Source organism: Rhinopithecus roxellana, chromosome 7 (genome assembly GCF_007565055.1).
Source record: "Rhinopithecus roxellana isolate Shanxi Qingling chromosome 7, ASM756505v1, whole genome shotgun sequence".
Taxonomy (NCBI): Eukaryota; Metazoa; Chordata; class Mammalia; order Primates; family Cercopithecidae; genus Rhinopithecus; species Rhinopithecus roxellana.
Window position 1 is genome coordinate 62,963,119 of NC_044555.1, and position 14,257 is coordinate 62,977,375.

The following is a 14,257-nucleotide window of genomic DNA, read 5'->3' on the forward strand; positions in this document are numbered from 1 at the left end:
TCAGAGCTAGACATCAAGTTAAACCCTTTATAGGCATTATCCTAACCGTGCTTTGAGAAAGATTCCATTGTCTTTAGCAATTTAGAGATGAGAGAACCAAGGCTTAGAAAGGTTAAATAACTTTCCCGAGGTCACACAGTGAGGTTTGGTGGAGCAGGAATTTGACCTCAAGTCTCATTTCAATACCTCCACTCGTTCATTGTTCAAAGGCTCATAGAATTCTCTGTTGTCAATAATCATCTCAAATGTGACTTCAGCAAATATTTTTTCTTGCTCCCGTCCATGCCTACCTAGCTTCTCTAATGGAATCACAGCAAACTACTTCAAATGGACAAAAAAACCCTGAATTATTCCAGGTCTCCTTCTTTTGCAAGTGACATACCCCCATTTAAGTAAAAGAAGGAATGTACTGGGTTCCATAGTTGAAGAGTCTTTCAGGTAAGGCCAGATGCAGGCATTTTGATAATGTCATGGGTCACACTTTTTGTCATACTTTTTTTTCTTTTTTTATTATAATTTTTGTTTTATTGGTTTATTATTTTATTTTTCTTTTTTATTCTAAGACATCTTGTTATAGCATGTCATACTTTTTTTATTACTCAGTTCTGCTTTCCTGTGTGTGGTTTAATCCTCAGCGTGCTTTCTCCTTGCAGTCATAAGAGGGCCAGCAGTAGCTGTAGGTTTAATCTTTCTACATTAGCAATCTTAGCTTTCCCAATGGTTTTAGCCAAGAAAGTTCAGGATTGCTTCTCCTTGGGAAGACCTGGGATATATGCTCCCCCTTGGGGACATGGAATGGTGTAGCTTCTTTTAAATCACATGTTCTAGGAATGGTGAATGGTGGTTTCTCCAAATAAACTCAAGATGTTGCTGATAGTAGAAGGCCATTAAAACTGGGTGGTCAAGCTTCCTCATTCTGAAGTCTAGCTACATGCCTTTATCCGTACTATCCCTATATTAACCAATTTCCAAAGCTCACCTCTATCAACCTCCTTTAATCAGTTGTACTGAATTTTTAACCTTCAGGACATATTGTTAACATTTTATTGCCTTATTGTTTCTCTTTTTACATCATGGGACACACTCAGGTTTTAAAACTGAATTAGCTATTTTCCTTCTTCTTTATGCCTCATATCTATTCCACTGCATGTATTCTTTGGCATGGTGGATAGTACTTTTGTTGGTCCAATTGTCCAGAGAAGAAACCAGCCATAATCTTTTACTTTTATCCTCCTTTACTCTCACAGCCCGTTGCTCATAAAACCCTGTAAACCTGCTCGCTTCAGATCTCTCGACTTCTTTCAAGTCTTGCCACCCTTCCTGCTATTTATTGCCCTAGTTCAGATTTCCTCATTTCTTGATTATTCTACTTACCACTCTGACATATCAGCCTCCTTTCAAATATGTTCTCTAATTTTCAAGAAAACTGATCTTTTTAAAGCACAGATGTGATCCCACGACTCTCCTCTTAACAGCCTTTCAGCGATTCCCTGTTGTATGATTTCCATGGACCTTGGTTTCCTTATTGTTAAAGGAAAGGCATAAAGAGATGATCTCTTGGAGATGATCTCCAGCTCCATGATTCTGTTAATCCTTGCCATCCTAAAGCAGTTAGCTCTGTTTAATCATTTGGTAATTGGTTTGTCTACCTTTTGGATTATGGACCCTGTGTTTTTCTGGTTATCGCCTCTTACTGTATCTCATGAGAATGCTGGGTCAAGTCCTGTTGAGCAGTCATCTCATATTGAGAACAGCTCGCTAAGCGTGACCATGGCCATTCCAGACTCAAAATCTTTATGAATTATTTGGAACATATCTGCTCTTTAAATACCACCATTTGCATTCATACAAATGTCTAAAAATTGTATACGAGAATTACTTCTACCTTATGTTGTTGACATTGGAACTTTTTACAATAAGGAGAACTGTGAATGTACAAGTGAAAAATATTAGTGTACCATAAGACAAAAAGCAGATATGTTAATGCATTATCAACACTAGGCTATCGTTAGGTTATTTAATAGCCATTGAACTATACCACTATAGGAATTTAAAATCACTCTTTTCCTCCTGTCCTTCTGAATGCTGGTGAAAATCTTAGAAATGACCACATGTAGGAAGCTGTTAAACGTTTCCAGTTAAATCACTCTACCTAAAGGAACACATACATCCCCACTTGCCAATTTAATGTACCTTACACAGATGCATTAGTTTACAAGGGAGAAATACCTGTTTTAGCAGTGTCCCATAGAGCAATGTTTTATTATAAGTCATTCAAATCACTCATCCATACACACACATTGTAATACCCAAAGGTATAATTGACATATACTTTCTTCATATTCAGTAAGCTCAGGTGTGGGCCATTGCTCATTCTCGGCCAATGTGACCTAATCAAACTTGGCTGCCCCTCCTTCAGGTGGAGTGGCGAGTGCAAATTTGCTTGCTTATTTCAGATGGCTTTTAATTCTGGGATTACACGTGTACTGGTGATCATGATTAGCCTATAATGGCTAACAAAGTGCCCTAAATTGATAACATTGGAAGTAGAGGGAAAAAAAGACAATAAAGAGAATCAAATCCTATGTTAGAATGCACATTTCTGTGGCTGCTTTTGGCAGAGGTGTATAATCAAGCAACTGGTCAGGAAATTATTCTAGTGGACTAATGAGATTAAAATAAATAATGCTGCATGCAAATTAAGTATAAGACAATTAGCGGTGGGCCTTCAAAGAACCCCAATACTTCACCCTATCCTGTATTCATACCCGTTGTCATGCAACTTTGACATTCAACAAAAACACCTTATATTTCCTCATGTGATTTGCCAATAGACTAAGGCAGAAAAGAGTGTGCAGTCCTGAGATTAGACCCTCAGAAGTCTTGCATGTCTCTGCTTTTGCTTTAGCCCCTCTGCCATTGCCATACAAGCACTCTGGGGTTGTCCAGCTAAAAGACAGCAAAACTCAGCCGTGGATGGATAGAAAATTTTGACATTATGAAGAGCGTCACAGACATCAATAAATATCAACTGAGCACATATCATGTGTCAGGCATTGATCTAGATGCTGAGCATAGAAGAGGAAACAACACAGACAAAAATTCCTGTTCTTCTGGGGGTTAAATTTTAGTGGAGAGAGATAGATGGGAAACAAAATAAATAAGTAAAATATATAGTCGTTAGATACTCACGGTTGGTGGAAGGGTAATAACTTTAGAATAGTAAGTTGGAGACAACCTCATTGAGAGAGAGGTGAAGAGGCAAGCCATGAGGTAACTTTTTGAAGAGGATTTCAAGGAGAGAAAACTGCAAAGCAAAGAGCAGAATTAGGGAAAATTTCCAATTATGTTGTTAATCTAATAAAATAGGGATGAGTCTCCACAGAGGATATGCTGTAAGGAATGAACAAAGCACTATTCAGTTATCTCAAGCATTTCTAGGATGCACCCTTTGAGCAAAACTTTGGAAAATCTTTTGAAAGCATTTCTAGGATGCATTACCCACAAAATGTATTAAACCTTAATTGGTAAGGTTTGACAGTTATACAATTACTGATTTTTTTCATATTCACCCATAGAGAGCAATAATTTGCATAAGAGAAACCCTGATTTTAATACTCTCTTTTCTAGATAGTTTTGCATAATTTTTATGCGATTTCCTTGATGAACCCACTAATACTCTCTTCCATCCATAGTTTTGCATAATCTGCATAATAAGGACATACTGAAGAAGAACTGGGAACTGAGCAATTCAGCAAGATCACAGAAACATGTGTTGGGAGCTGCCTGTCAGCAAATGCTGCTAGAAATTCTGTGACTATCAGGACAAATCTTGCAGATAATGGTAAAATAAATGGCCTTGGCAAGATTTTGTACAGACTGCATATTTCTTGTGGGGTCATCACTACTTTTAAAGAATCCAATTGGAATTGTTATTTCAGAACACATCTTTTCGGGTGGCTGCATACTTCTCTGTCTTCCAGATTTCTCTAAAATATTTATCTTCCTAACTGCTCATTGCCCTGTTGAGTGTAGACTGTTGATTAGAGTGGACTTCCATAGCATTGGATTATGGGAAGCTAGCAGGACATTCCAGTTACCTTGCTCCATAACACATTATCCTAAAACTTAGAGGCTTATAACAACTATATTTTTGTTTGTAATTTTTTGGGTCAGGAATTCTGGAAGAGTTTAGGATGGTGGTAATCTGAAGACTTGACTGGACTGGATATATCCAAAGTGGTTCACTCACATAGCTGTCAGTTGATGCTGTCCTCGGCCTGTCAATCCAGGCACTTCCAAGTGACCTCTTCGTGTTGTCTGGGCTTCCTCCCGATAAGGCAGCTTCAGGGTAGTCAGATTCTTACAAGGTAGCCCAAGGCTCCAAATGTGAGTGCTGCAACATTTAAGATGGAAGCTGCATTACTTTTTATAATTTAGCCTTGGATGCCATACTGTGTTATTTCCATCACATTCTATTTGTCACAGATGAGATATCAGCCCACCCAGAGTTCAGAAGAGGTTACATGTACCTCCCTCCTGATGAGAGGAATGTCACGGTCACATGGATTGTAGAGGAACATGTGGCATAGGAGATATTGTTGTAGCCATATTGGAAAAATATAAGCTGCCGCACAGGGTTAGTTAGCAAAAGTAGAATGTGTGAAGGCCCTGAATTCAAGATAAAGTATAGAAGTCACTATATCTTATAGAGAAACAGACAAGAGCAGAAACCGCAGAATGTTTACATTTTGTACTCACAAGAGGAAAAGGATCCAAGAATATAGGAGGAGTTTAGACATGTCAGGTTGAGGTTTCAAAAAAGGCCTCACTCTGTATTCTATACTTCAAGGTACCTTAAGTCTCTCATGGTACTCTCATGGTAATTCATTCATTATTTCATAAACGTTTAGTAAATATCTAATACATGTAGTAGTGATAGTAGTAGTAGTAGTTGTAGTATAGTCAGAGAGTATTCTATGCTCTTGCATATCAGTAAATAAATGCAAGAAAAAGCCCTACCATCATGGAGAGTATATTCTAGTGAAGTAATGGTATTAAAATAAATAACGCTGCATGCAAATTAAGTATAGGACAATTAGGGGTGGGGTTTCAAAGAACCCTAACACTTCACCCTACCCTGTATCCATACTCTTTGTCATGCAACTTTGAAGTTCAACAAAAACACCTTATATTTCCTCATGTGATTTGCCAATAGACTAAGGCAGAAAAGAGTGTGTGGTCCTGAGACTAGACCCTCAGAAGTCTTGCACATCTCTGCTTTTGCTTCAGCCCCTCTGCCATTGCCATGCAAGCATGCTGCGTTGGCCAGCTAAAAGACAAGAGACATTGGTCGCAGCCCAGTCACCTCAGTCTCCCCAAGCATGACCCAACTGACCTCCAGACACCTGAATGAGCCCAGCCAAGATCCCAGATGCATGAACAGTAAACTTACTGTCATATGCTATAAGATTTTGTGATTGCTTTTTATACAGCATTTTGGGGCAATGGACAGATGACACAACTGGGAAAAAGCAGAAGAGCTCCTTTTCTTGGAGACGCATTTATATACAGTTCTATTTTGAAGCCAGTTAGCAGATCCCTGTTGTTGCTGGCGCTACCTCTGGGATGGAGTGTTTGGAAGAATAATCAGAGTCAGAGTTAAGAGTTGCCTCTAGATTCATGACAAGGGTGAGGGACGTGTGAAGGAATGAAGTGGAATAAGGCTTCATTTCTGCCGGTAAAGGCTTTATTTTATGTTTCCTTGTCTGAGGGGACAAAAATCACCTCTAATGCCTGTTATGGTTGAGGGATGAGGAAGGACGTCTCAAGGAGAAACTCAACATTCCTTTTGGTTCCTTGATGCCTCTCCTTCCTTTAACATATCAAGCTCCCTGCCTAAAAGTGGACTTTTATTATTATTATTAAAAATAAATCTGTTTTGGCAGCATCAAAGGGGGACGGTGGCCATACTGTCCTTGAACTACGTGGATGTGTCAGTCCTGGCAGTCATGTTGGCAAACTAAGGTTCTTTCCCAGACTACATTAAGTAAGGGTGGAGGGGCAGGGTATTTAATTTCTTCTTCCCAATCATGGTGACATTTAACACTTCTGAGGAAAAAAAAATATTGCGTCCAAACTGGCCTTTCAAGTAAGTGGATTAGTTACTCTCCCCACAAAGTATCAGAAACTGTTCTATGAGCCACTTACTCTTTGTGTCTTGCATAATCTCTGTCAAAATACAAATACTTCTGGAAAACGTGACCTCTTTAGTCTTCAAGAGTCAACACTTTGGGAAAGGCAGAATTCCTTCAAACAGCTGAGCACAAGAAAGGCCACTGGCTTTTGTAATTGTTCATTTTCTGTTTTTTCCTACTGAATTGTAAGCTCCAAGAGGTCTAGGATCATGTCCCTCTTATTCATCCATCTATTTCCAGGTTTCAGGTTTCAGGACATATAGGAGAACCTCCATAATACCCTTGGGAAAAAAGCAGAAGAGAACAAACATGGGAAAGAAGGGAGGGAAGGGGGAGATAAAAAGCCTAATTAAATTATCACAGAGCGTTTATCCTAATATTAACTAGTTAATGACTTCAAGATATGTATTGAGCTTTTACTATGCACGCATGGCAGGAGGGGAGTGCCCCTTCCTTGCCTTAACCCTGTGTGGTTCTTTGAGTTTTTACTCCTGTATACTCGAGGAAAACAATACAAAAATCAAAACTGGGAAAAAAGTTCCCGTACGGGGTATTTTCACCGTTTTAATGCATTAAACATGACGTGCTCAAATACCCCAGCCTTTGGGATTGAAACATTCATAATGAGAACTCCGAAGCGACCAAGATGAAATACAAACTTCAAAGAAGGCGTGCCAGTTTTGTCTTGGTACTCTTGGTACTTTTGTCTTGGTACTCTAGCCTAATTCAGTGGCTCCTCAAACTTTAATGTGCACGCGAATCACCTGGGGATCTTGCTGAACATTCAGATTTAGATTCAATAGGTCTGGAGCGAAGCCTGAGATGCTGCGTTTTTAACATGCTCCTGGGTGATGTTGATGCTTCTAACCCAAGGACCACACTTTGAGTATACAAAGGACTGGAGACTGTCACCTCTACTGCCAGGTGTGTCTATGCTGAGTCCCAGAGTCCCAGATCAGTATCCCGCACGTCCTCGGCCTTCCGCCAGGAGGGGAGGAGCCGGGGGCGGAGCGGGAGGAGTGGCGCGGGCCCCGCGTGGGTCCTGCCAGAGATCACCTCGGCCCCTTGGAGAGGCAGCCGAGCTGCGGCGGCGCAGGAGGGGGCGGGTTCGGCAAGGGCGCGGCCTCTGAGAGGGGAGCGCACGATACGCATCCCGGCGATCGCCCGGGCCACTCGGGAGCCTCGCGGCAGCCCGGCGCCCCACTTGGCCATCCGCTCCTTGCCCACCTCCTCTTGTCACCTCCCGTCTCATCCTTCTCGCTCCTTCCCCGCCGCATACACCGCCATCCGAGTGCCTCAGAGAGCCGGAGGTGGTGTGCGGGGCTGCAGGGCACGACTTCAAGCGGTCCTCAGCTCCGCACTAGGGGGCACGGGTAACAGCATGGACACCAAGCGCTGCTTCGCCAATCGCTTCGATGACTACCAGGGCAGCCTGCTGGCGGGCCAGTGTGAGGAGGCGGTGGCGCCCTTGGTCACCGCTACCATCGAGCGCATCCTCCAGGAGCTTCCCCCACTCGGGGGCGACGCGGAGGCCCGAGGGGCGACGGCCGGGGCTAGCGGCTGCCAAGGGGGGCTTTATGGCGGCGTGGCCGGAGTGGCCTACATGCTCTACCACGTCTCGCAGAGCCCGCTCTTCTCCACGGCCCGGGAACGCTATCTGCGCTCGGCTAAGCGCCTCATCGACGCGTGCGCCCGCGCTGAGGAGTGGGGCGAGCCGGACGCCGACACCCGCGCTGCCTTCCTGCTCGGGGGCGCGGGCGTGTACGCCGTGGCCACGCTCGTGTACCACGCCCTGGGCCGGTCCGACTACGTGCAGCCGCTGGGCAAGTTCCGGGCTCTGTGTGCCGTCTGCGCGCCGGTCTCCTTCCTGGAGTGCGGCTCCGACGAGCTGTTCGTGGGCCGCGCAGGCTACCTGTGTGCCGCGCTGGTGCTCAAGCAGAAACTCGCCCAGGAGGTAAGAAGTAGCCCCGGCCGCGGGAGGGCGCTCGCCGCTTGCCCGGCCTCCCTTCCCCGGACTCCTTGGCTACGGCAGCACTGCCCCGGGTTGCTCTCCATCTCTTTGTTACTCTTCGTGTGGTGCTAGCATTTCGTCAGTCTCTTGAGGTCTGTCTTCTGCTTTTGTCCGTCTTCTTTCCTGTCTTTTTCAGTCTCTCATTTGTGGAGATTCGGCGTCTGCGCTTTGTCCGTGTTTTTACGCTGAACGTGGCATCACTCCAGATGCCTGTTAGCTTTCTGGGGGATGACAGTGTGGCCCTTTCAAGTAAGATGAAAACCTCAGAAATGGAAGGGATTTCCTTTCCTTTGACTCTGCTGTCAAAAGCTGAGGCATCCTCGAATGTTAGAGTGCTAGAAAGTAATGGAACTTTTCGGGGCCGATGTGGAGGTAAGTTGCTTCTGGAGCCCTGGGTCTGTAACCAAGAATAACTGCTCAGCTGTGGGTCTGATGTATTTACTGTCTTGCTTACTATTCAGTTCAACCCATGGCTCTTATTAAATGCATATCTGATAGGAGTGTCCCCTTTAAAAATACATAAAGGTAGACGGAAATGTACCCGGAAATGTACCCCATTGCGGTTGCATGTGCATTATTTCACTTAAACATATTTGCTTAGGATGGGCGAGACCACAGCTTTCTTGACAGGCAGCTTTTCTTGATGAATAACTTTACAGTGGCTCCTAAAAGTGAATTGGTTTTCACATACATATTTTTTCCTGGACTCACTTTGAAATCAGCATGTGGTTATTAGAAGAGAATATGCCAGTTCCTGTGGAGTAGGAAAAAGAACAAAACTCTGAAGGATCATAGTGACTAGAACTGAGAGAGAGGCACTTTCATTCACAATCCACTGGAGCCAAGTATTGTTCTAGGGAGGAAGTGACACATTTAACTTGGCTTTATTTAGGTGAGAAAGGCGTTTGAAGAAAAATTAAAGGTATATAGAGTGTTTTAAAAGAGTAATTAACTTAGATCACCTCTACAGAGGCGGACAGGTTTTTTTTTTTAATAGCAGATGAGGTTGATTCAAGTGAGAAAAAAGATGACTAAAGAAAGTGCACTGTTAGCTGGGCAGCAAAGATCTATGTCACAAAGTTGTCTTGAAATAGTTTACTCTGCTTCTGAGTCACTGTTACTGCCAGTAGTTATTCAAATGCCCTTCCAGTTGTAGAAAACCTTTCAGAAGGCCACAGAGATATTTACATATCATTTGCATTGTATTTGCATCTGCTCCCCTCACCTTGTAGTCTGGCAGCAGGCGATTTTCAAAATTTTTTTTCCAATTGTTTTCCTTAATCTTACCTCTTCCCCTTTCCATGCCTTGAGGCGATTTCTTCAGAATGGAGTGGGAACAGTGTATAACCACCAGGTCACATAGGTGGAAGCAGACCAGAAGGACTCTGCCCAAAAACTGGTGGTTTGGGCCAATCTGCAACACTGATCCACAAAGACTTTTATTAAGACCTCTCTTCTGCCCTCCTGCCAAACCAGATCTTCTTTTTTGTGCTAATCGAGTTGAGGTGCTTTGGACCCTGCTCCCAGGAGATGGAACAAGCTTCAAGGATAAGAAAAAAAAAAAAAAAAAAAAAAAAGCCCAGCTCTTAACCTGAGCAAACCAGTTAGTTCCAGTGCCAGCTGCAGCTGTGGCAATTCAAGACTTTCTGGCTTGAAAGGTGTAGGGCAGGGGCTAAGCACGTCAGACTGGAAGCTCTTTGAGGGGAAAGTAGAAGTTTTACACACCATCCCCACCCCGCAAGTCCTAGCCAGCACAGGACTTTGCCCTCAGTAGGTGATCCATAAACCTTGATTAAATTGAATTGCGAATTTGTGTCATTTCTCTATAAATAATCTGTCAGTATGTCCTGGGTTTCTTCCCCTCCGATGTCATTTATATTCACATTCCTCTGGCAGTTCCCTCAGTTATCACTCTAATTTAGATCCTCCCCACATTACTTGGCACATCTTTGCCATCTAATAAAGAGTTGAATGAATGAATCACCATATATTGGGATTGGTGCAACATACTTTGAGCTGGAATCTCCCACTCAAGCCGTTCCATCTACCCCTAAGAAACAAATATTTCAAAAGACACTTTTCATCATATTATTTCCCTGCTCAGCATACTGCAGTGGCTCCCTATTACTTTTTCTCCAGTGGCTTGTCATCTCACAGTTAAAGTTATGATTCTTAAAAATAGCTGAGAAGGCCCCACATGATCTAGCCTCCTACACACCTACTCTACTCCTTGCTCATTCTTCTTCAACCACACTGGCCATCTTACTGTTTTAGTTACTTTCCTGTCTCAGGCTGTTTGTTCTTACGGTTCTTTCTACTTGGAACACTCCCTGTAAGTATTTACAGCTAGATCTCTGACCTTGTATAGGTGTGTGTGTGTGTGTATATATATATACACACACACATATACATTTTTTTTTTTTGAGACAGGGTCTCAGTCTGTCACCCAGGCTGGAGTGCAGTGGTGCAACCATGGCTCACTGTAGCCTCGACCTCCTGGGCTCAGGTGATCCTCCTACCTCAGCCTCCCAAGTAGGTGACACCACAGGCATGCACCACCACACCCGGCTAATTTTTTGTTTTTTTTGTAGAGACAAGAGTTTTACTATATTGCCTATGCTGTTCTGGAACTCCTGGGCTCAAGTGATCTGCCCGCCTCATTCTCCTAAAGTGCTGGGATGACAGTCATGAGCCACTGTGCCTGGCCTCATATAGGTCTTTACTTCCTCACTGAGGCCTTTCCTGACTACCCTATTTAAAATTGCAACGCCACCCTCAACTTATCCTCCTTTTGTGATTTGTTTTACTTAAATTGTTTATTTATGTCTTCGCCAATTAGAATGTAAGCTCCGTAAGGGTAGACATTTTTGGTTTCATTGATGTTCATTGCCAAGACTGCCTGGCACATTTTTAGATACCCAGCTTTGTGTGTGTTTGCAAATATCACTCAGTTTTAATGGTGTCCCATTTGTCAATATTTTCCTTTATGATGGTAGTTTTGGTGTCATGTTTCAAGAAATCTTTTCCCACTGCCAAAGTTTTGGTAAATATTTGTTAAATGAATGAATGAATGAGTTATGGTTTCTTCCAATTATTTTTCTTGGCTTAAGCTCAACCAATAAAGCAGTGCTTATTAAACTTTAATGTGCTTAGGAATCACCTGCAGATCTTATAGAGCTGCAAGTTCCTGGGTGATGCTGATATTGCGGGTCCATAGAGCATGCTTTGAATAGCGAGCAATACTATGCTGCATAGATTTTAGCATTATAACTGCCACCTCTATTAAGGCATACTATAAGACATCATTCTATGAAGCTTGATAGGTTTATTTAAAAGGTCTGTAGTTTAGAATGCTGATTACTGTATCCTACCTTTCACTCTAAAGACCCACAAGAGTAATTGCTCTCAGATTGTAGAGACAGTAATAGTTGTGTGATTCCTGGCAATTGATTGAATTTTAAAAATCTTCAAAATATGTCATGCAACTGATTCTGTTTCTCACTTGGTGTTGGCTACTAGGGAGTGTATGGCTAGAATTGTGGTCCCTATAAGCTAGCATACAGTACCTTAGTAGATCCGTATTTATGTGTAGGTGTTTCTCCTGGGTTTATCTAATTTGTTTCTTCCTTAGTTTACCCTTTTCTAGGTTCTTTTCTTTTGATTTGATTTTGTTGTTTGTATTTATGTTTACAAGGTTCAGATATAAGAAAAAGATGTATGTGTATGTGGCAAGATACATACACATGTATGTGTATTTTCACTTAACTTGGCCTGTATTTTCACTTAACTTGGCCTTCCTGGAATAGCTCCAAGGATTTCTTAGGCAGATATCCTTGAGCAACGGGGCATTGAAGTCTCAAGAAATCATGCCAGAAAAACTTATGTTGGGTCCATTCGACTTTCCACTGATTGGTGGAAATGGAGCGGACAATGGCAGAGGGATTAGGGGGAGACCTAGGATCTCAGTTAAAAGAATAACTCTGTCACTGAGTGATCTTGGAAAAATATTTTAACATCGTTGAGCCTTGATTTCCTCACCTGTAAATTGATTAATAAGAGCTTCTTCATTGACTCGTTCTGGTTTTCATTCATTCATTCAGCGAACGTCAAGTTTCTACATGGTGTGAGGCAACTTACTAGATGCTTGGGTTCAGTAGTGAACAAAAAATACAAGTCTGTTGGTGAAGAAAAAAATAACATCAGTCCTTTTAGTTAAGTGCTCTTAAGGATGTAATCAGGGACTAACTGAGGACAGGTGGGAAAGGGGAGGGCTGCTGTTTGGTAGGAAAGCTTCTCTGTGGAGGCAACGTCCTGGCTTATCACTAGAGCGTGGGAACCAAGTGGCTGCTCTAAGAACAGGCATTCCAGGCAGAGGGCAAGAGGCCCTAAGGTAGGAAATGACTTGGACATTTCAAAGAAACAGAAGGAGGCTAGCATGGCTGGAGCAGAGAGAGCAGGGCATAGAGGAGTTTGAAACCATGGAAGGAGACATGAGCAGAGTAAAATCAGATCCTGGAGGCTCAAGTTAGTCAAAGTTAGGAGTCTGCATTTGTTTCGTGTTTCAAGGAGGAAATATCTTGATCTAACTTACCTTTTAGAAAGATGACCCCGGTTTTCTGTATTAAGAGTGGATTGACAATATTAAGAAAGATAACAAGGGGGACTGGTTATGGTGGGTCTAAACCCGTTTTATGCCAAGGACTCCTTGTCAGTCTGGTGAAACCTATAGGACCTCTTCTTAGAATAATATTTTTAAATGCATAAAATAAAAAGCACAGAATTACAAAGGAAGTCAAGTATATTGCAGCCCCGTTACCAAAACATTTTTAAAATGTGTGAGCAGTAGCATATGTGCTCCTTTATTAACACATTAAATAAGATTTTACGGCAGGTCTAATGATGATGATACTTTTGAAACAGTGATGAGAGTCAATGATATTTTGAGATACCTTCCACAGCTGCAGCGTGGCATGCATATATCTGTGATTTCTATAGGTTACAAAGTCACAAGTACAACTGGTGGTTTGTGGTTTACATTTGTAATGAAATGCTAAGTTGTTTAAGTAAGGCGGGAAACATGTAGATGTGATTTTATTTCCCCAGCCAAAGGACTGGTTTGGAAGTTGCTGTGATGACCAGTCCTAGATAAAGTACCTAGCACAGTGCTTGGCACATAGTAGCTGCTAAATGGAATCAATGGTAGCCTTTTTCGCTACTACTAACAGAAAACCTAAGGTAATTCTGAATATCAGATAGAAAATGATACTCAATATGACATACCTATCTTCCTGCTGTGATTTGAAAACAACAACAACAACAGCAAATTACTGCAAAGTTGTTAATTGGGTCTTTGGCTCATTTCTAAGGCAGGTGGTTGGCAGCTGTATAAGGGGCAATGCTTTTAGCTGTAAATAACAAAATGTCCAATAAAAAGTCATCTAAATAATGAGAACATTTATTACCTCACTTAGCAAGGAGTGGAAAACTAGGCCACTCCAGGATTGTTTCAGCAACTCAGGAGAGTTATCCAAATCCAAGCTCTTTCCAGCTGTTTTCTCTGCTGTTCTCAGTGTTTGAGCTGTTTCACCTTTCAATGTTGTAAGATGGCTGCTGTCATTGCAAACATTGTGTTCCCCTAACTGAAGTAGTGAGGAAAGGTCTGAGGCTTTTTTTCCCCTGCATCTTTTTCTAAAGTCATGTAGAACATTCTATCCTAGAAGAATTTCCCTTCTGACTCATTGCGCAGCACTTGGTCATTAGCCAGTTCTAGTTTCAGGGAGGTTGGGAAGGATAGTGTTTTTATTTTTAACTTCGATCATTGACAGGTACCGACACGAAAAAAGGGAGAAGGAAATGTTTGTTGGTTACCAAAGCATCTGCCCTTTGGCGTCCCTTGGCAAGGTCTGTCTTGTGACCTCCTTTATCCATTCGCTTTTCCTCCCTTTGGTGTTTCTCTTGCCTTTTCCACGTCATCTCCATGTGTCATGACACCTGTAAGGTATCTTGTTTTTGCTGTCAGCTAGCTGCCAATTAAATAAAAGCTAAGATA

General features: G+C 42.4%; 1 protein-coding gene and 1 pseudogene across 1 annotated transcript in view; one reads left to right on the forward strand and one right to left on the reverse strand.

The window, feature by feature from the left end:
• The window catches only part of LOC104678247, a 32,358-nt pseudogene extending 24,949 nt beyond the window's left edge, over positions 1 to 7,409 (reverse strand).
• The window catches only part of LANCL3 (LanC like 3), a 103,704-nt gene continuing 96,666 nt past the window's right edge, over positions 7,220 to 14,257 (forward strand). Inside the window, exon 1 of the mRNA XM_030934749.1 lies at positions 7,220 to 8,151. Within this exon, the coding sequence (XP_030790609.1) occupies positions 7,579 to 8,151 (573 nt within the window). The 5' untranslated portion in view covers positions 7,220 to 7,578. The remainder of the gene's footprint in view (positions 8,152 to 14,257) is intronic.